The sequence below is a fragment of the Peromyscus maniculatus genome, chromosome 9 (genome assembly GCF_049852395.1).
Source record: "Peromyscus maniculatus bairdii isolate BWxNUB_F1_BW_parent chromosome 9, HU_Pman_BW_mat_3.1, whole genome shotgun sequence".
Classification (NCBI taxonomy): domain Eukaryota; kingdom Metazoa; phylum Chordata; class Mammalia; order Rodentia; family Cricetidae; genus Peromyscus; species Peromyscus maniculatus.
Genome location: NC_134860.1, coordinates 73,697,753 through 73,719,831, shown reverse-complemented (window position 1 = coordinate 73,719,831; position 22,079 = coordinate 73,697,753). Strand labels below are relative to the sequence as shown.

At 41.4% G+C, this 22,079-nt stretch overlaps 1 protein-coding gene across 1 annotated transcript in view; it reads left to right on the top strand.

The window, feature by feature from the left end:
• Window positions 1-22,079, top strand: part of Cog3 (component of oligomeric golgi complex 3) — a 59,164-nt gene that overhangs the window by 22,144 nt on the left and 14,941 nt on the right. Inside the window, exons 9-19 of the mRNA XM_042285192.2 lie at window positions 391-434; window positions 1,239-1,365; window positions 2,538-2,629; window positions 3,814-3,953; window positions 5,572-5,732; window positions 7,687-7,792; window positions 11,712-11,836; window positions 14,775-14,864; window positions 17,271-17,391; window positions 19,973-20,061; window positions 20,161-20,295. Of these exons, the coding sequence (XP_042141126.2) occupies window positions 391-434; window positions 1,239-1,365; window positions 2,538-2,629; window positions 3,814-3,953; window positions 5,572-5,732; window positions 7,687-7,792; window positions 11,712-11,836; window positions 14,775-14,864; window positions 17,271-17,391; window positions 19,973-20,061; window positions 20,161-20,295 (1,230 nt within the window). The remainder of the gene's footprint in view (window positions 1-390; window positions 435-1,238; window positions 1,366-2,537; window positions 2,630-3,813; window positions 3,954-5,571; window positions 5,733-7,686; window positions 7,793-11,711; window positions 11,837-14,774; window positions 14,865-17,270; window positions 17,392-19,972; window positions 20,062-20,160; window positions 20,296-22,079) is intronic.

The window sequence follows — 22,079 nt, the reverse complement described above, 5'->3', positions numbered from 1 at the left end:
TACACAGAGAAACCCTGTCTCGAAAAAACCAAAAAAAAAGTGATAATTGGACATAAAAACTGAAAAATATATACTGTGGTATCATTGTCTATATGTTATTTTTAATCTTTTCACATGTTTTTTTTTTTTTTTTTTTTTTTTTTTTTTTTTCGAGGCAGGGTTTCTCTGTAGCTCTGGCTGTCCTGGAACTTACTATGTAGACCAGGCTGGCCCCAAACTCACCGAAATCCACCTGCCTCTGCCACCCGAGTGCTGGGACTAAAGGTGTGCGCTACCACCACCTTGCTTACATTGTTACATCTTAAATGAGGGATACCAATATAACCAGTAAGCAGTGAAAAGTACAGTTGAGACAGACAGGTGGACATATTGTCTTTCTCTATCCTACAGGCTCTTATTGAACAAATAGAGCAACGATCTGAAAAGATACCCGAGTGAGTACTCAGTAGCTCCTGTCTTTTGTCCTGCCCTTCCCCTTGTGTGTATGCCCTTGGTGTTTGTTCTCAGACACACAGCCTGTTTAGAGAGCAGAGTCTCACGCTTGACTCAGCGAGTTTATCGTGGTGACAGTGTGTTTCCCTCTACCTCAGTTAGGTGGATGTGAGGTCTCTATTGAAGGTTTTTGTATCACTTCTTATGGTTTTTGTTCTACGTCTGTATTCCTGAGTGTTTAATGTGGGCACATGACAGGCCACCATTCTGGCTTTAGAAGCCTGGCAACCAGTTCTGGAATTTAAGATCAGATTTCATTTGTGCATTTGAAATAAAAAAATGTATACTCCAGTCTTACTATTTTTTTTTCTAGTTAAAAAATATTATATATTCACTGTCCATAGTGAAGGACTCATAAAGATGTTTAATTTTTTATTTTTATTTTGGTTTTTTGAGGCAGGGTTTCTCCTTGTAGCCCTGGCTGTCCTGAAACTTGCTCTGTAGACCAAGCTGGCCTTGAACTCAGAGATCCACCTGCTTCTGCCTCCCCTGTGCTGGGCTTAAAGGCGTGCCCCACCGCCCAGCTCCTAAAGACATTTAATTCGAGCATCTCATGTATTTTGAGCTTTTTCATTCCCCATGCCCTTCCCCTCTCTAGTCCTCGGTAGTCCCCTCCTTTCCCCAGCATGCCCCTCTACTTTCATGTCGTGTGTGTGTGTGTGTGTGTGTGTGTGTGTAGATCTATCCTCTATGCAGGAGAGGAATCACAGCACTTCTTGTCGTGTTGTTTACTTGCCTCCCATCAGATACCAGCACCTGCTCAATGATATCCACCAGTGTTACCTTGATCAGCGGGAGCTCCTTCTGGGCCCCAGCATTGCCTGTACTGTCACGGAGCTAACGAGCCAAAATAACAGAGACCATTGTGCCTTGGTGAGTGCCTGCTGGCGGCGAGTCCTGCCTGCTCTTTGCTGTTGGATACTTGCTGTTCCCCTTCTCCCTGACAGCACCCCTTCCAGTTTGGCTCTGTCTCTGACACTTTCTGAGCAGTTGCCTCTAACCTAAGTTTTGTAGCCCACAGCTTTGGGGAGCAAAAGAACTCAGACCTGCCTCAGCAAGTTGATATCGTTCTGTTTCCCAAATCAACACTTTTTCTAGTTCTGATAGTGGAAATTAGCTCAACTTTGTAAAATAGACTCATGTTAATTTTTCTTAGGATAGGAAGATTTACAAGTATGTGTTCTTCTTTGAAGGATGAAGTTTCCGAGTTAGTGGATTTGTGTTGAAAATGTAATTGTAGGTGGGGTTTTTTTTTTTTTTAGGATAGAGGCTCACTCTGCAGCCTAGATTGGCCTTGACATTTGCTTACCCTGCCTTAGCCTTCTGAATGCTGGGATTCCATGTTTGTGCCACCATGCCTCAGCTTAGTTTTTGATGCAGAAATGGCCTTTGTTTAATATTGTTTTAATTCATACCTTAGAAAAATACATAAAAGTTCTTTTTAAAAGTATTCCTTTTTAACTAGAAAATAATATTTACTATCGAAAGTTTAGAAAATAATACAGTAAGAAATTAAAAATTGGATCCTATTTTGAAATAATCCATTGAGAACTAGTTACTTATGAATATATGTAACTGGAAATTTCTCTGGTCCCACCCGGCCCTGCGATTCCACAGATGCTTATTAAATAATCACTCCAAGTCTTATATTAATTACAAACTGTATGGCTTATGGCTTCAGCTTCTGGTTAGCTAACTCTTTCATCTTAAATTAACCCATTCCAATTAATCTGTATGTTGCCACGTGGCCATGGCATTACCAGTCTGCTGGCATCTTGTTGCTCCTTTGGCAGTGGCCTGGCATCTCTCCTGACTCCACCCTTCTCCCTGTGTCTCTACTTTGATTTCTCACCTGGCTGTAAGCTTTCTTGCCATAGGCCAAAACAGCTTTATTTATTATCCAATGGGAACCACACATATTCACATCATATAGAAAGACATCCCACAGCAAATATATGTGTGTAATTTTTGCAAGCAAAGTATAGGCTTTATTTCATAAGAGCCAAAGTGCATCTTTGTAGGTGGGGTCTGCTTGTTTATTGCAGGTTCGCAGTGGCTGTGCCTTTATGGTCCATGTATGCCAGGATGAGCACCAGCTTTACAATGAATTCTTCACAAAGCCAACGTCAAAATTAGAGTAAGTGATACATAGAATCTAGCTCTTGTGGGTAAGATTTAGTTTGTTATTGACAATAATGGACTACTGTATTGTAGAGACATTCTACAGTTAACTGCAGAGTTTAAACTTTTTTTGGGTATGGAAACAGAATATTGTCGATTGTAATTATTTTCTTAAGTCTGTAGTTGAAAGGCTTTTATATTTTTATAGTAAAATTTTGGAGACATTATGGGATGATAACAAGAAGTCTACCAAGAGAAACCAAGTCTTGGGATCTGGATCCCTTTATCTACACCAAGTGTAATAGTCCCTTTTGGGTTAGAAATTCTGTGCCTCTAACTGAACAACATTTAGAAACGTAGATGTTAGTTGATAATCTTCGTTTTTTCAAAGTCACTTGATTCCCTCACATTGACTATTTTTGACTCATAAAGATCCTAAGATTATGACTCGTGTTAGGAAGAGAAAAATGGACTTCCTGATTTTGGTTGGGGTGGTTACTTAATGAAGTACTGTATATGGAAGGGCACTCTTGACAATCTGAAAAACATATACACCTACCTTTTTCTTTTCAAATGTTTAAAATTTCTCAAAATACATGGTATGGGCACAAAGTACTTGAGTGTTTTTTTTGTTTTGTTTTTTTAAGTTTTTTAAAACTTGTTTTTGTTGTTTTGTTTTGAGACAGCGTCTCTCTATGTAGACCAGGCTGTCTTTGAACTCAGAGATTTGCCTGCTTCTGCCTCTTAAGTACTAGAATTAAAGGTGTTTACCACCATGCCTACCTAGTGTTTTTTTTTTTTTAACATTTGAACATGTTTTTAGTGATGGGGGTGGGGGGGAATAACCATTTGATCTGCAGTGAATATAAAAGGTAATATCATTTGCTAAAATAATCTGTATTTCTGTATTTTTAAAGAATATGAAATTATTGTTAAAATAAAAGTAGTAATCAATTGACTTGTGGTTGGGGACAGCTAATTTGAATTAACTGTTACAGATTAAGTACCAATTCTGAGCTTTTAAAGCACAAGCAGTTTACAGACTCATTTTCCCTCCTCCTTGTATAATGTGCCCAGTTACTAGTTTCCAGTAGATATTTATTCTTTTCACTGGCTAAAAGAAATACACGGAACTTTGAACACGTTGGAAAACTCCTGAAAATTTGACTATTAACAAGTGTATTTTGTCCTTTCTTTTAGTGAGCTTTTGGAGAAACTGTGCGTGTCCTTGTATGATGTGTTCCGGCCATTGATCATCCATGTCATTCACTTAGAGACTCTATCAGAGCTTTGTGGGATTCTTAAAAACGAAGTGCTTGAAGACCATGTACAGAACAATGGTAAATATACAGAAGTGATCACTTTAAAGGACTTAATTGTGTCTGTGGCTCAGTGAATGTGAGGGGAAAAAAAGAACTTTTTCCTCCACAGCCTCAGTTCATAAATACTTTTTTTTAAGTTTTAAAATTTTAAGTAGAAGGCTAAGGATTTGGAGGTTGGAATGATACCTCACTCCTTTCAAATTAAGGTATGCCTTCACCTGGAACCATTTAATGCTATAAATTAAACAGATAAGAAATTTAAAATCTGTGAAGTCAGTAATAAAAATAGTCACTTCATTTTGGCATTTGAAGTTCAGAGAAAACTGAATTTTGGCTTGTGTTAGGGATCTAGCACACCGGAGTCAACTCATTTCGTGCTTTTTTTTTTTTTTAAAGATTTATTTATTATGTATACAGAAGAGGGCACCAGATCTCATAACAGATGGTTGCGAGCCACCATGTGGGTGCTGGGAATTGAACTCAGGACTTCTTGAAGAGCAGCCAGTGCTCTTAACCTCTGAGCCATCTCTCTAGCCCTCATTTCGTGCTTTTGATTAAAAACCCGGGATTATTTAGCATTCTCAGGCAGTAATGATCTGTCATCTTCAAATTGCAGTAAAGAGCAGCATTTCTCTGAGTAGCACTTCACTGTCTGACCAGTCACCGTCCATTTGATTGGATTGCAGTAGAGAACACACTTTTGATAGCTTCTAAAACCCTTTGAAGTCGTCCTTTTCCTGGGACTTAACTGCCGCTGTGCTTCCACCCACAGGCGTCTGTTGCTCTTCCAAGTTACTCTTGGTGTGTTAGGTCTTCTGTGGTCTGCTTTCTCACACCTCAGTGCTTCTGAATTTAGGTGATTTTAAAGTGCCATGAATGTTTTCCATTTCTGTGCAGTCTCTCTAGTCCCTGACCCTTGGAAAGATAGTCATGATTCATGTTTTAACATCAGGAGAAATACTATATAAAGATAGATAGTACTGATTCATGTTTTAATATCAGGGAGAAATACTATATAAAGATAGATAGTGCTGATTCATGTTTTAACATCAGGAGAAATACAATATAAAGATAGATAGTGCTGATTCATGTTTTAACATCAGGAGAAATACTATATAAAGATAGATAGTACTGATTCATGTTTTAACCTCAGGGAGAAATACTTTGTAAAGATAGTGCTGATTCTTGTTTTAACATTAGGAGAAATACTATATAAACTCATATTTCACTTTTTTTCTTTGTAAAAATGTTAAGACATCAGTTTACTTGTTAAATGGGGCATGGCAACCCAGTTAATAAAGTAACTTGGCTATCTTTTAGTATTGGTCTGAAGCTATGTACATTAACTTAGTGTAGTGCACTCTTAAAACCTAAATTCATTATATAAGTAATAGGAATAAATTTCCAGAGTCCTGGGAAGAAGGTGGAAGGGCCAGTGTATTTCCTCAGGTTCATCCTGAAGAAATTGAAAGCTATCAAAATTTCTAAGATCATTGAGTCATACTGGAATAGAGTTCAGCTACAGTCTCTCAAACAGTGGTCATGCTGTGTCAGAGCAATTTAGAAATTCTCTGCTTAGTTAAAGGAAGCACTTTCCTAACTCTGAGGAGTGGATGATGACCTTTTCTTTTTACAGCTGAACAGCTGGGGGCTTTTGCTGCTGGAGTAAAGCAGATGTTGGAAGATGTACAAGAGAGGCTTGTGTACCGGACCCATATCTACATTCAGACGGACATCACCGGCTACAAACCAGCTCCTGGAGACTTGGCATATCCTGATAAGCTAGTCATGATGGAGGTGGGTCTCTTCACCTGTACTTCTTCTTCTCCCTGATCCCACATGGCTTGTAGATACCTTGTTAAGATAGCATATTACTCTTTAAACTATCACTCAAAATAGAAGAATCAAAATGTACTCGCCATAGAAGTCGAAGGAAATGAAACTCAAGGATTGAACACGAATAAATTGTTAATTTGTACTTACGTTTGGTAAGCATACTATATAGCTTTCTCCCCTTTGCCAGGATATGTGTATCCTTAAATTTGAAATGGAATTAGTGCTTTCTGCGTTTTCTCTATTTCTTTGTGATGGCTGTAAGGGGGTTGGCAGCACAGCAGCCTCCACAGTCCATGGTGGCGCCAGCATGGCCCTTTGCTCTACTCCTAGATTATCTTGTACCAATTCTGGAGTGATGTCTTGAAGGCTCCAGCTGTTGCCCTGACCCTTCTGACTGTTGTTCCTACATTTCTGTGATCTTTGGGTAGAGTTCAAAGACTGCCTAGAATATTGGTGCTGTAACAGGGTTATTAGAATTTAGAGGGTTTTTTGTTTGTTTGTTTGTTTTTTGTTTTTTGTCTTTTTGTTTTTCAAGACAGGGTTTAGGGTTTCTCTGTTTAACAGTCCCAGCTGTCCTGGAACTCGCTTTGTAGACCAGGCTGGCCTCAAACTCACTGAGATCCTCCTGCCTCTGCCTCTGCCTCTGCCTCTCAAGTGCAGGGATTAAGAATGTGCAACACCACCGCCCGGCTTGAATCTAGAGCTTTTTAAGTGAAAACTTACAAATAAAAGCAAAAGTATCGATAATAAGGCAGTGAAGTCTCCATGGTGGCAGCTCAGTGTCTTGTTCATTTTTACCTCCTTGCTCCCATCGGTCATTTAGGGTGATTGGTTTCAGGCATTGTTTCAATCTGTAAATACTTTGGTAGGTAACTCGGAAAGGTAAAGGTAGTTTTGTTTTGAACACAGTCATGATAGAATTTCTCACTCAAACATGACAGGGTTCCTAACATTCTGGATTCAGCTAGCCAGGGTTTCAGAGTCGGCTGTGGTTAATGCTTTTGTCACAGCACCTTATATTTTTGTCAATATGCTTTGTTGTTTAATCATTTGAAAGGAGTTGGAATGCTTAGAATTTATGTGTATATACACGTGTGTCCTCAGAGGCCAGCAGAGGGCGTAGGATCCCCTGGAGCTGGAGTAACAGGTGGTTGTGAGTCACTTGGCATGGGAGCTGGGAACCAAGTGAGGGGCCTCTGGAAGAGAAGCATCTGTTTTAGCTTCTGAGTCATTACTCCAGGCCAGACTAAGAATCTGGGTTGACTCTTGACTCCTAAACACACTAGTTTTTTATGAATTAAAAACTTGGATATACAAAATAATAAATAAAAATCTAAAAAAACGAAATTAAGACTTCTCCACTTTGTTTTGTGTTTTATTTTTATAACAACTGTTTTGAAGAGACCAGGATCTGTCTCATTGTTTCTTCTTGTTTTTTTGTTTGTTTTGTTCTGTTTTTTTGTTTTGTTTTGTTTTTTAAAAATTGTTTTGATGAGAATACTGAATAGCTGATGTGTACTTCTTCATTATACCAGAGGGCTGTAATATGAGGTTTTACCTTTAAGGGTTGAGATGATTATGAAGGTGTATTTCTTCTTTTTTTTCTTTTCTTTCTTTCTTTTTTTTTTTTTTTTTTTGAGATAGGGTTTCTGTGTAACCCTGGCTGTCCTGGAACACATTCTATAGACCAGGCTGGCCTCAAACTCACAGATATCCACCTGCCTCTCCATCCCAAGTGCTGGGATTAAAGATGTGTTCGACCACCACCAGGCATATTTCCTCTTTGTAATGAGTTGGTCCTTTTGGATGATACTTGAATTTTATAGTTCTTCCCAGAACATCTGTTCACCTGATCCAGATTGCAAGACATTAAGAAGAAGTACACCTGAATGTTCTTTCTTGTTTCTTTATGTAGCAAATTGCTCAGAGTTTAAAAGATGAGCAAAAGAAGACGCCCTCAGAAGCTTCCTTTTCAGATGTTCGGTTGGAAGAAGGAGAGTCCAGCAGTTTAAGAAAATCTGGTATGTTCCAATGTCTTAACTTCTGGCATTTACTCAGTCAGTTAATTAACCTTATCGAGGACTGTCTCTGGCATGTGAAACAGCTTGTGCTTTCCTACTTTCTGGGGGCAGATTGATAGATCCCAAATGGTGTTCAGTAGAGTGAAATGCTAGTGGAATATGCTGGATGCTCCTAGACCATGAAGAGCTTGGGGGCATAGAAGTTGGGAAGGGCGTATGCTCAGTGCAGGAAGTAGGGTCAGTGTGAGGTGTGGTGTCTGGAAGCTAGAGTGTGTTTTTATAGAGACTGTGAGAAAGTCAGGTCAAGTTGGATGGCACCATCTCTGGACAGGTGGTCCTGAGCTGTATAAGAAAGCAGGCTGAGGAAACTATGGTGAGCAAGCTGGTAAGCAGCACCCCTCCATGGCCTCTGCTTCAGTTCCTGCCTCCAGGTTCCTGCCTTGAGCTCTTGCCCCGGTTTCCTTCAGTGATGGAGTGTGACACAGAAGTTACAGGTCACATCTGCCCTTTTCTCCCTAAGTTAGTTTTGATCAGTGTATTATCATAGGAACAGGGAAGACACCCAACAGGGAAGGGATCTAACGCTGTGTCCTCCAGTGTTCCACCACCCTCCACTGAGCACGTGGAGTGGGGATGGTGTTTCCACATGTGACGAGTGCACATAGACACGGTAAATGCATACCAGAACCAAAGATTTAGCATGAACTAAAGAATGGAATCTACTATGGTAGTCATTTTTACCAGTTTCAAAATGATATCTGAGATTTATTGGATTAAATAAGACATTAAAATTCCATTTATTTTTACTTTTTTATGGTGGCATTTTAATGTACCACATTTCTGACTTCTGTTATAATTTTGTCATAATAACGTAACATAATGTTATATTATAATTCTGAAAGCACTGTTCTTTAGCTATAGTAGGAGGCTGGTTTGTTGGTAAAGACTGAGGCATGGTTGATGCTTTGAGTTTATAGATCACCCCAGGACAGAGTCCAGCCATTGTCTGGAAGGGGATGTTGACAGTGTTCATGTTACGGAGCTAGTGGGGGCAGAGGAGGGAACTGACTGAGGAAGAGCAGGCAAGTGTGACTCAAGGCAGAGGAGGTGCTAAACAGTCGAGGATGATGAACTCGTTAGAGAACGGGACACCGCTGCAATACAGTGAACTAATGGGAGGAAGAGGAAAATCTGAGAAGGTTGTGAGAATACAGTTCCAAGAAAGTAAGGTGAAAAGTCCGAGAGTGTGGAAAGTTGGTGAGGATTAAGACCCTTGCCACTAAGAAGGTCAGGATTCCATGTCATCTGCATGGTGCTGCCGTTAGCATGGGAATGGGAGGCTGGTAACATGAGGAGCAGTAGCCATGAGTGTAATGATCACCCCAGTTCTCATGTGTGGGAAGTAAGAGAATTAGTACCTCCCGAGAGGAAGGCTGAAATGTTGTGTGAGTTCATGAAGTAGAGTGGTGACCTGGCAGAGTCTATGGGGACTGCTCTGTGAAGCCACCAGGTTCATCCCTTAAAGAGCACAGGCTTCCTTCTTATGTACGGAAGTGAGGGGCGGGGAGAGCGATGGGGGGGAGGGGGCAGCGGGAGCGATGGCGGGGGACTTGCAGGAGGACCATAGAAGTTGCCCTGCCCTGACAAGGTGGCTCTGCCAGGAGACACTCCCCTGGTAAAGTGAACTACGAAAATGAAAAGTGAGCGGACAAGCTGGCTGCAGCTTCAGAGTGCTCAACTTGTACTTGGTACTTTTTACTTCTTGTATGGAAGGAGGGATCCTACAGAGAGTAGACTTCAATAAAACTCGAGGGCCTCTCCTGCCTAAGTGTTCTTTGATATATGTCTGTGTGTGTACATATATACATGCATATATATACATATGTATACACACATACACACACACACACACACACACACACACACACACACACACACACACATTTCTTAATCTCTTTCTTTTGAGACAGGGTTTTATGTGGACCAGGCTGTCTTTGAACTTCTGATCTTCCTGCCTCCATTTCCTGAGTTGCTGGGATCACTGGCATGCTCCACTGTCCTCAGAATTTACAGTGCTGAGGGATCACACCCAGGTCTTTGTTTGTTCTAGACAAACACTCCACTATCTTTAAGACATTAAAAGAAGATCTTTAAAAAAAAAAAGATCTTAGATTGAAGAGTGGCCTTAATGGGAGAGATCAAAAATTATACAAACTACATGACTTGGAAAAAAAAATGCTTACCAAAGTACAAAATGAAAGAACTTTTTTAAATTTGTCTTTTCAAATGAAAAAAAAATTAAACTTCAACATTTTCCTCATTTCTCTCCCCCAGTCTGTGCCACAGGACCATCAGATCTTTTATTATTTATTTTAAAAAGTTTTCCCCTTTATTTTATTTGTCTGGGTGTTTTGCCTGCATGTATGTCTGTGTACCACATGCTTGCAGTGCCTGTGGGGCCAGAACAGGGCATCGGAGCCCCTGGAACTGGAGTTCTCAAGGGTTGTGAGCTGCCATGTGGTTGCTGGGAATGGAACCCAGGTCCTCTGGAAGAACAGCCGTGCTCTTGACCACCGAGCCATCTCTCCAGCCCCTCCTTCAGATTTTTTGAACAATCCAGGTTTAGATATTTTTAAGAAACAATATTTATTTTGCAACATTACTAATTCATCATAGACTTTCATTTTTTTATTATTGAAAAATATGTGGAGAAGTGAAAAGAAAGATAAAATGAACACACATATGCACCACCTAGTTTTGAGATTTAGTGTTTATCACAAGCATGCACAAACACTTTTTGGTAGGGCTTTGCTGTGTAGCCTAGGCCAGCTTTGAGGGCTTCACAATTCTCCTTTAATCTCAGGTGTTGGCATTAAAGGTGTGGCCACTACACCAGATAGACACTTTATGTTGTTGGTATCCATCCTAGCTTGCTGCTTTGCCTTCAAGTACTATTGCATCTCTTTGAATGAGGACATCTCTTCTGTAATTACAAGTTATTACTGAGCTAAAAGTGTAGTTTCTGAAGACGTCCTTGAGTAGTTCGTATATGAGTGTCGCCTCTTGTCCCAGAGAAGTGTATAGAGTTTTCAGTCTGGCTCTGGATACAGAGGACTGTAATTCTCTTGCGAAGGTGTCCTGTTTAGACACTCCCCCTGCCGCAAACTGCCTTTTCTCACTGGAGTGGTGGGGCGCTTCTTATCATCTGGGAGCTAATGCAGCTTAGAACGGAGGCAAGGAGCCAGCAAGCCAGCTTTGATCCATGCTCCTCTTTAAAGTTGTCCTGCTTACCACGCCTGCTCTAGGCCTGTCATCAGCTACTTGGGAGGCTGAGGAGTCAGGGGCTCACAAGTTGAAAGCCTGCCTGAACTGAAGTGAGTTTAGAGCAGCTTGAAGGACTTAGCAAGATCCTGTTTGAGAATGGAGAAGTGGAAGAGAAGGAGAGGAGGGTGTGGCTATTGCTCAGTGATGGAGTGCTGCCCCACATGTGTGAGGCCCTGGGTCTAATCCTCTGTACAGAAAAAATTCATTTTCTTGTCACACTCTTACCTCATTGGTACCCACTGCATATAGATCTGCCTTCTAGAATCTGGGTGTGTTCCATAAGTATGCTGTTGTGTATTACATAAAGATTAGTGGGGAAAATAACTAATGTTGAGTGGTATTGAGCATATGTGTACAGCTGGAATGTGTATGTCCATGTCCAGTTTTTCTCAGTCTTAACCCTTATCTGTCACTGGTTTAGACTTCTTAGGGTTTTTTTTTTTTTTTTTTTTTTAAATATGAGGTAGGGAGGAAATTGAGGTCTTCCAGCCATTGATAGCCAATGAGAATAAATAGTTTATAGCTGCCATGTAAGTTATTGTATGACAGATATCCTCATGCCTGGAATATATGTTCTTTTCCATTTGGGTTTTAGGTTCAACAGATTCCCTCAATCCTAGACCACAGAGCACGATTTCTCCAGCAGATCTTCACGGGATGTGGTATCCCACAGTGCGAAGAACGCTTGTCTGTCTCTCCAAATTATATAGATGCATAGATGTATGTGTGTGAATTCTTTTATCTTTACTCTGAACTTTGCTTATTCTAGAATTTGTTTGGAATATTTTAAAATTCTAATCTACTTTAAGAGCTTGATGCATGCCGGGCGGTGGTGGTGCACACCTTTAATCCCAGCACTCGGGTGGCAGAGCCAGGTGGATATCTGTGAGTTCAAGGCCAGCCTGGTCTACAGAGCGAGATCCAGGACAGGCACCAAAACTGCACAGAGAATCCCTGTCTCAAAAAACCAAAAAAAAGAAAAAAGAAAAAAGAGCTTGATGCAGTATTTTGTTGATATTCTTAGAGTCATGATTTTTAGATATGGTGGTAGCTTGAAGATTGATCTAATTTAGGGGCTCGTCGAAACTGTGGGTAAGTTTTAATGTGTTTTTATCTTTGTATCTTTCTGAGGACCAAGGCTGTAGTTTCCATCCTAAGGAGCCTGTGACCACAACTCAGTTTAAAACTACTGATGAATTTGTCTGCTTTGGTGTATGTGAAGTAAAGCGGTGCAGTAAAGATGTAGTCAAGAATGGAGAGCAACGTATTGGAATGCCACATTGGCATAGTATTTAGTATTAAATATAGCCACTGTAACATGGTTTTTGTTGTTGAGACAGAGTCTTGCTCAGTAGCTAGCTCTAGTTGACCTTGAACCTGCAGATCCATCTGCTGCAGCCTCCCTGTGCAGACATTTCAGGTGGGCGCCGATGTGCCCAGGCCCTGTAAATCCAATTTTGCACTTATCTCAGTCAGCATCCTTAACAAATAGTGCATGAGTGCCGGGCTTCCTAGTCATGAATAAGTTTACTTACTTGCTGAAGTTAGCAGAATTTTTTTTAAGCACCTTTTTTAGAGCACCGTGCATTGTTTTGGGCAATAGTTGTTTTAAGCATGCTGAGTTAATGATAATGGTTGCCGTTCCCTGCAGTGGCAGATTTAGCTACATATTTGCTGTCAGTGGTTTACACTTAAAGCAAAATAGTTTTATGAATTTGGTGGTTTCAACTCTCTATTTTTTAACTGATTGCTGTAATTCTACTGCATGTGAAGAGAAGTGAATGCATCTAGTAGTCACATAATGAGTTGTCCAGACCCCACTACTTTTTAAGATTATGGCTTGCCGGGCAGTGGTGGCACACGCCTTTGATCCCAGCACTCGGGAGGCAGAGCCAGGTGGATCTGTGAGTTCAAGGCCAGTCTGGTCTACAGAGCAAGATCCTGGACAGGCACCAAAGCTACAGAGAAACCCTGTCTTGAAAAAACAAAAGAAGAAAAAAAATATGACTCAAGGGGAGTAGGTGTGTACTCTCTGTATGTGTTCAGTACACACACACACACACTGTTTCATATTTCAGACTCTTAGGACAAAATAAGGTCTCACGTTTGTCTCATGGCATCAGTCACCCACACTACTTGATGTAAACTGTGATTCATGGATCTCTTCTAGTGGCCTAGGAGGACATTTGGCATCTCTGCTTCTTTCGGTTCCCAGTAGGGAGTGATGCAGGGGTCAGAAACTTGCTTTTGTGGAATGTGCAAAGGTCATGTTCCACATGTGCCCATTGTTACCCCAGACCTCAGTGCATAAAGCTTTGAGGATGCTGACAGGAATGCTAGCCAAGGCATAGGTGGGTCCTGGCAGATTACTCTGCCTGTTTTGCCTTATGCCTCAGGGTTACCTTTTCTTTTTCCACTTACCTCACATCCAAATCTTGTGTTCTGTTTTGAGGCTGAGTCTTACTCTGTAGCCAATATTGCACTAGAACTATGTAGCCCAGGCTGGCCTCGAACTCTCAGCAGTCCCATTCCAGTCTTCTGAGTGCTAGGGTTGTAGGCATGAGCCACTGTGCCCAGCTCTGAAGTAGAAATCTTTTGTTTTCATTTTTGTTTGTTTCTTCCCCATCTCCCAGACAAGGTCTCTTGTACTAGAGGCTGGCCTCCTCTCCGATAATGTCACCAATATTGTCCTGTGTTGGGATTCCAGGCAGGTGCCACCAAGCCTGGCTGCACTGAATTATACTTTATAATGAAAAATTATCATATGTGTGTAGGTGTTTTGTCTGTATGTATTTCTGGGAATCGTGTGGGCTTGTTCCAGAGGAGGGCAGAGGAAGACATCACAGGTGAACCTGGAGTGAGATGGTTATGAGCCCCTGTGTGGGTGCTGGGAATCAAACCTGGGTCCTCTGGAAGAACAGCCAGTGCTCTTAACCACTAAACCATCTCTCTAGCCCCCATTTATGAGAATTTGACCACAGTCCTCTGCATTCTCTGTGTTTCCACACAGTACTCTCTAATTCACTGGTTGTTTGGGTCAGCGTTCTCCTGTTGATTCTTTACGGTGTTCTGTCTTCCTCCTGTTTAAAAGAACACTGCAGGGGAGAGCCTTGTATGTGAATCTTAAAGCATCATCTCTAACCACCTGGGATACACTTTTAGACGATACACTGATGGTTTGTTTTATAGTTAATTTTGAGCTTAGAAACAGCCTTCTAGCTGGGTGTGGTGGTGCACATCTCTATGTGAGCTCAGTCCTCGGAGGCCGGGGAAAGAGGGTCTGGAGTTAGAGACTAGCCTGCACTATATGGCAAGTTCTAGCTCACTACATGAGATAGTTCTGGAGTGGACATTGTAGCTAACCCTACCTACCTAACTGATCTCTGTACCATCCAGGGACCCCCACAGTGCTAACTATGAATAGGTGCTAATGTGTAAAGGACACATGGGCATTTCAAGACATGAGTGCATATTACAGAGCCATGTGGCAGTCAAGAAAGATTGAATGGACATAAAAAATTTTGAGGGAAAGTGGTTCAAGTATGAATCCAATGATGAAGGGATGTAAACTTTTTTTTTTTTTACCTTTAGGCTTTACATTTTCCTTTTTTTGTTTTGTGAATGGCTGTGGGCTGATGTTTCTCTCTTCTTCCACCAGAGGGCGGTGTTCCAAGGATTATCACAGGAAGCGTTGTCTGCCTGCATACAGTCCTTGCTAGGAGCATCAGAGTCTATCAGCAAAAACAAGGTTTGATGAAGTGTTAGGTGAAATTTTATTACCTATAATAGAATTGTGCAGTATGACATTTATTTAGAACCACAGGAATTTAAAGCCACTTAGCAGTAAGATCTGTTTGTTTCGGAGTGAATTTTGAAGGAAACTGGAAGTTCATTGTAGTGCACTCTTAAGACTGCACTAAGAGAGAGTACTTTTCTGATGTACCAGAAATGGTACTGAGGGTCTATGCTGAAGGATAAAGATGAGGAAATGGCACTGCTATTTCCCCAGAATACCAAGAAAGTGAGTTCAAGGAAACAGCATTGTCCATATACATTTGTTTGTTTTGGTTTTCTTTGAAACAGAGTTTCTCTGTGTAACTCTGACTATCCTGGAACTCCCTCTGTAGCCCAGGCTGACCTCGAACTCACAGAGATCCACCTGCCTCTGCCTCCCGAGTGCTGGGATTAAAGGTGTGCGCCATCATGCCCGGCCACCCCTACAGTGTTTGGAATAGTCTCATGGTCTCACCTGGAGGAAATCAGTTAGCTTTGAGGATAGGTGGCTGTAGTTCTTGTGTTGTGTGACTTAAAGTCATTGCCATGGCTTATGATTTGCAGTCAGCATGGGCTGCGGGGCTGGAAACTTCTGGTCGTGCTTCTCCCTCGGCCTTTCCGGAAAATAGAGCACGGGCCGCAGTGTTGCCCTGCTAGGCTCTGCCTAGCGTGCCTGTTGCCTGCAGAGGGCTATCACTTGTAGCCAGAATTTCTCCATTGTTGCAGTGTTCAAGCCTATGAATTCCAGGTTTACAAATTCCATTTCTAACTTCAAAACTTTAGATAATTGAGAAAAGTCTGCTGATAAAGAATCTGCTGTCTTGTTAGCAGAAGAGCATGCTTCTTTCTCCGTTTGTGCATGGCGTTGAGAGATCGTGGAACAACAAGTCCTAGACAGGCAGAGTTAAGGTGTCAATAATGTCTGCAAGTCTCATGTCTCTCATGCCTGAGATCACGGGGCATTGGTTAAGTAAACCAGGACAGAGCTGCAGAGGAGAGACAGAGACAGTAGATGTTACCTGACTGCGTTGAGACGTAAAGGAGAGCACAGAGAGGAGACGCAGACTGGCTGTATGCACTAAGCATCCCAAAGGAAGCGGGGGCCTGGCTGATCCCTGCCGTCGTCCCCCCCCCCCCCCCCACACACACACAGTTCTGTATTAGGCGTACGTTTTGCACAGTGAGCATGTGTCTCAGCTCAGTAGGAGGAAGACTGACTTAACTGGAGAGGCGGTCACGTGCTGTGGCCTCACCAGCTGTCTTCTGCTTTAAGCCCCTGAGCCTCTCTGTCCTCGTTACCTGGAGGTCACCGTCCTTTATGTTATTGCTCCTGCATGGTAGAAGGGCTTGTGTGTGTCTGGGAAACCCTCCGCTTGGTAAGCACGGTTAGCTTATTTGTTTCTGTGGCTGAGACTGTATAATTTTTGCCTTTCAACTTAGGAGATTTTCTAGTTTTTTTTAAGGTAAATTATCATTACAGACAAATTGAACACCTAGTCTGTAATAAATTAACATGATACTACTTTCTTGAGTTACAACGGCTTTAATAAAGTAAATGAAGTCTAAGTGATGCAGTTTTTGCTGTCAAACTTGTCCTTTTACAAGTAGAACAAGTATTTAAAATGCACAGCATTTCTTATTTGTCTGCCGCTGTGGTCCGCAGCTAAGGGAGTTTCCCTTACACATCTTGCTCTGATAATGATTGTATCTACTACAAGTTGGTGGAAAGAGAGATTGGGGAGCTGCCACTTTATGAATCCTTTTAGACTGCTTATGAACGATAACTTTATTAGAAATGTTTTCAAAAGTTGTGCCTTGAGGAGCAGTCTGGCTTTATTAATATACAAACTTCTATTGTGAGGCCTGCAATTGTTGTTCTGGGCCTTCGTCAGAGCTGAGAGCTCCACTTAAGTCACAGGGCCGTCGCAGACAGTCCTGAGACAGCAGAGGGTTCCTGTAGGGACAGCCAGTGCTCTGTGGGCAAATGGGGACGAACGTCCTCCTCAGAGAATCTAGAAGGCTGTGAGCAAGCGGATTCAGACTCACCCTTTGAGCAACTCTGCTGCTCGGGGCAGCTCTTAGGTGGCCGCATCCTTTACCTCTGTGCCATGTTACCAGGCTTGATATCTTTTCCTGGCCTGTGTGGGTTTGCTCCCTTGGATTCCTTAAGTAGAGCAAGGGATAATGGTCAGAGTGTAAAGTAAGAATTTTCTAGAGAACTTTGACGTGGTGACCTAGAGAGAGTTTATTGTGCTGCAGAGTATTGACCCCTCAAGGCTGTAAATCTGCATGGAGTTAGTGTTGAGTGATAATGTATTTTATATGCTCCAAGTTTGATTTAATCTGTGATAATATCCATTTCTTTTGTCTTATAATTTAGACTCAGATTGATGGACAACTTTTCTTAATTAAGCACCTTTTGATTCTTCGAGAACAAATTGCTCCGTTTCACACTGAATTCACCATTAAGGAAATTTCCCTGGACCTCAAGAAAACTAGAGGTACTTTGTTGTCCTGGCTGGCACAGTTGGGTGTGTTTGACCTGTCCAGGTGTGTCAGCACAGGCTACAGGTTTATTTATGTTCATCTGCAATTTCTTTTGCATGCTTTGCTTGCTAAATATGTTACTTATTCATACTAAACTGAGCTGTTGGTATCCTAATTCCTTCTAATTTGTTGTATTTTCTTTATGAAAGGAGCTATATCTGAGCATAGCCATGTATAATACAGTTTAACTCTCCTGGGCCCTTCCACATATTACCATAAGCAACTAAAAGGTGAAAATCACTGTAATAAATACTTATAAGATAAATAGCATGTGTCGGCAAGTTGGGGTCTATCTAAGTGTCTGAGAGTCAGGTTTCATTCCTGGTTCTTGTGTAAACTTGAACTGAGGGGTGGTTAACTCCCAAGGCCCATCTTCCTCCTGTGTAAAAGGAGCACAGTGGTGTTGTCATGGTACATTCATTGGTTACCAAGATCATTAAGAATGACAATGAATACAAAGATACATCACTGTGCTTAAGGTAACATCAAGATGCTTATTGTTAAGCAAGGTGATGTGAAATATGTAGGATTTTGACTCATCTTGGAAAAGATGATTCATTTCTCCTAATTATTTGTTTCCAAATTAACAGATTTTTTTTTTTTTTTGGTTTTTCAAGACAGGGTTTCTCTGTGTAGCTTTGCGCCTTTCTTGGATCTCGCTCTGTAGACCAGGCTGGCCTCGAACTCACAGAGATCCACCTGCCTCTGCCTCCCGAGTGCTGGGATTAAAGGTGTGCGCTGCCGCCACCGCCCGGCCTTTTTTTTTTTTTTTTAAATGTGCATTGGTGTTTTGCCATGGGTGTCAGGTCCTCTGGAACTGGAGTTACAGACAGTTGTAAGCTGCCATGTGGGTGCTGGGAATTGAACTCAGGTCCTCCGGAAGAACAGTCAGTGCTCTTAACCATTTAGCCACCTCTCCAGCCTCTAATGCTGTCATATGATCATCACAGTAAATGCTTTTTAAGAGATCAAAATACATACAGTCTGAGCTCTTGATTGTAAATAGTTAGGGACACACCATAAATATTATTTGTTTCTCTTACAGATTTTTGTAAGCTGTTTTTTCCTTAATGATTTTCAGACATTTAAACTTTTATTCCTTAAGCATTCATTTGTGTAATGAATTAACTTCCCTCTTAATCTTGAGGCAATTGAAGGAATAGTGACCCTAATTATTTTCTGTGTTCTGTGATTCAGAAATGCCTAATAAAGAATCCCAAAGATAGCAGGCTTTTAGCTCCCTGATCCCTGTGGTTGTCTGAAAGGGAGGACTTGATTTACCTCAGCTGAGGCCGTGTTGGTCCCCTGATGAGTCTATGAGAGCAGGTGGCCCTGTGTCTCTCCTAACGCTGTCACATGATCATCACAGTAAATGCTGTTTGGCTCTGTAAAGCCTGTGGGTATTATTCATGTAATTGGTCATTTTTACTTTTCAATGGGATTCAGGTTTTCTGGGCTTTGCTTTTAAAGAATGCCCAGTGTCTTTAAAAGCATATTTGCACAAGGAGCGTCTTCCCCTTGCTCCCTGGTTGACCCTCTTCTCTTGGTGTGAGGTATGAGGATGGGGCTTTGAACTGCGTGGAGCTCGTGGCTGCTGATGGCCTTCATTTGGGTGATAGGATGCAGCATGATTGTTCACTTTTATTTCTTTCTAATCTGGATGTTGCTGCCACTTGGTTCTGCTCTGAGTCTGCTGAGATGTGAGAAAATGAAATAGACTAAGATTTTGGCAGGATTTCTTTCCCTACCATATCATGAAGGTCATTTGAATCTGCCATGTGGTTGGTGACTTGGCTCTGTTCACTGTGAAACAGTCTCTCCTGAGTACTGACTCTGACAGAGGTTCCTTTTCATTAAGCCCCAGGTCCAGGCAGTACTCAGGACCATGGCATGTGCTACAGAGCAGGACTGGGAGCAGTGTGTACTTTGCTTTTTTCATCCTGGAAAAGCAAAGCCATAGTCTTTTGAAATCTGTCACTTAATAATACTTCCTATCTTAACTTTTAAGCCTCTAACCTCTCATGACTAATGGTATGTATATCTTATTGCATTTGAACATCAATGAGACCTCAGTCAGTACTCTCAGAGATTCTAGTTAGTCTGGAGGTTAAGGTAAATATGTCCTCTTGGTGTTTTCTTCTTGGCTGACACATTTGTTTATTCACTGTCATTCAAGTAAATAAATTTCTGTGCCAGCCAAGATCATAAAGAAGCTGGGTAAGTATGTGAATTTTTAAAAAATTCTACTTGACATCTAAAGGCAAAGCATTGAAATTCTATGTATTATCCTGTTCATCATTTTTTTCTATAAATAGATCATTATGATTAATGGTAATTTTATAACTGTGACTTTTGGAAATGACTGTGTGGGTATATGTATAGTCATCATTGGTGCTCATCTCACTCAGCCCTTCCTGATGGGGACCTAGTGAGGATGAATACTTCCTGGCTTGGCATCAGTAGAGAGCTGCTGTTGCCCAGGGCTTCTCTGTTGAACCTGTACCTGTTCACTGGATGAGTAATTTTGTTTCACAGATGCAGCATTTAAAATCCTGAACCCTATGACTGTTCCGAGATTTTTTAGGCTGAATAGCAACAATGCCTTGATAGAGTTCTTGTTGGAGGTGAGAAGGACTCTGTTTCATTGGTGGTGGGAGCTAAATAATATTCTTTATAATTTCTAGGCACATGCAAACAGAAGGAAATTGACTTATCTTTTTCAGGGGACTCCTGAGATCAGAGAACATTACCTGGATTCTAAGAAGGATGTAGACCGTCACCTGAAGTCAGCCTGTGAGCAGTTCATTCAGCAGCAGACCAAGTTATTTGTAGAGCAGCTGGAGGAGTTTATGACAAAGGTGCAGACTTTCTAGTCCGTTCTTTCTTTCCTAGCTTGCTTTTGAGTTGTGAGAACATAGAGGAAGGAGAGTAAGTCCGGCTCTTACTGTCTTTCTAGGGAAGTTATCACAAAAGCTGGTTTGCAGCTCTGAATGTGAGCTTGACAGCATGTAGTTTTGAAGAAGCTTTAACACTGCAGAGCTGGTTATAGCTGAGCCTTGTTTGGTGTGTTCTGTTATCTACATTGTAAGTCTTCTCTGTGCTGGTTGGGACTCTCAGTTTGCTGGAATCTGTCCCTCTGGCTCCCGTTTAGGGTCTGTGTGGCAGCAGTCACAATTTCTTTCTATTTTTTTTTGAGACAGGGTCTTAAGTTCAGATTGGCCTTGAACTTCTGATACAGCCAAGGATGACCTTGAATTTCTGCCTCTCCTGCCAGTATCTCCCAAGAGCTCAGCTCAGATTGTAGGCATGTGCTACCACATCTATTATACAACTCAGGGCCTTGTGTATGCTAGGGCAAACACTCTACTAACTAACCAGGGTTTACAATTCTGTTTGTTGATTTGAATATGTGCCATTTGAATAGAAGCCTCATTAGCAATATGTCCTCGGCTTGCTTCTGTGTTCAGGCTCATTTGAAAAAAATGCAAATATAGGTTGGTACAACAAAACAAACCATGTTGTACATAGAGGACATTTTTAGTATTCAGGAGGCTTGTTTTTTGAGTCTGACTGTGTAGATGTGAGTCCAGTCCCTTCATGAGCTGTAGATGGTCTCCTTCACCAGCTACAGACCAGCCTGTGCTTGTACAATCCTTTCCTGGGACTCTGATGAGATGCTTCATTTCTTGATGCTCTCTCTCTCTCTCTCTCTCTCTCTCTCCCTCTCCCTCTCCCTCCCCTCTCCCCCCCCCCTTTCTCAAGACAGGGTTTCTGTGTAGCCTTGGCTCTTCTGGAACTCACTCTCTAGACCAGGCTGGCCCCGAACTCATGATTTTCTTATATCATTACCATATCCCAGGTACCCAGACTAACTTAGGGAAGTGGCTTTCACAGATTGAGAAATGAAGTTTTGAACCATCAGTTGTATGTGGGATAAACCTTTTTGTATCTTGTTCAACTGTGTTCCTCCTGATTTTTGATCTGATAGTAGTTTTTCCTGAGAAAAATAAAATATAGGAATACACACACACACACACACACACCATAAACACATATATACATATATATGTACACATACACATATTTATTTATGGTGTGTAGGTATAATATAAATATATAAATGAGCCAGAAGAATATATATCATATATAATATATTCTCATCTATATAAGAATATATAAAACAATATATATTATAACACATATATTCCTCTGGTTCATTTTTCTGCCTGTCTTAACTATCCTGTTGATACAATAGAAACCCTCAAAAAAGCAAATTAAGGGAGGAGGTTCAAGGTTACAGTCCATCATGACAGGGAAGTCATTGCACCATATGCCTGAGGCAGCCGGTCACATTGTCTCTGCAGTCAAGAAGCAGAGTGAAGATCACTTGTGCTCAGCTCTCACTTTCTTTTTTTAGATAGTCTAGGATCCTAGCCCAGGGAATGGTACTATCCACAATGAGTAGGTCTTTCCACATCACTTAACTCAGTTAAGGTAACCCCTCACAGGCATGTCCAGAGGCCAGTCTCTCAAGTGATTCTCAATTCTATCAAGTTGAAAAGTAAAAATAACCATCACATTGCCCCTGGAAAAACAACTTTTTCTCAAAAAATATAGCTGACCCTAGAGAATAAATACTGTG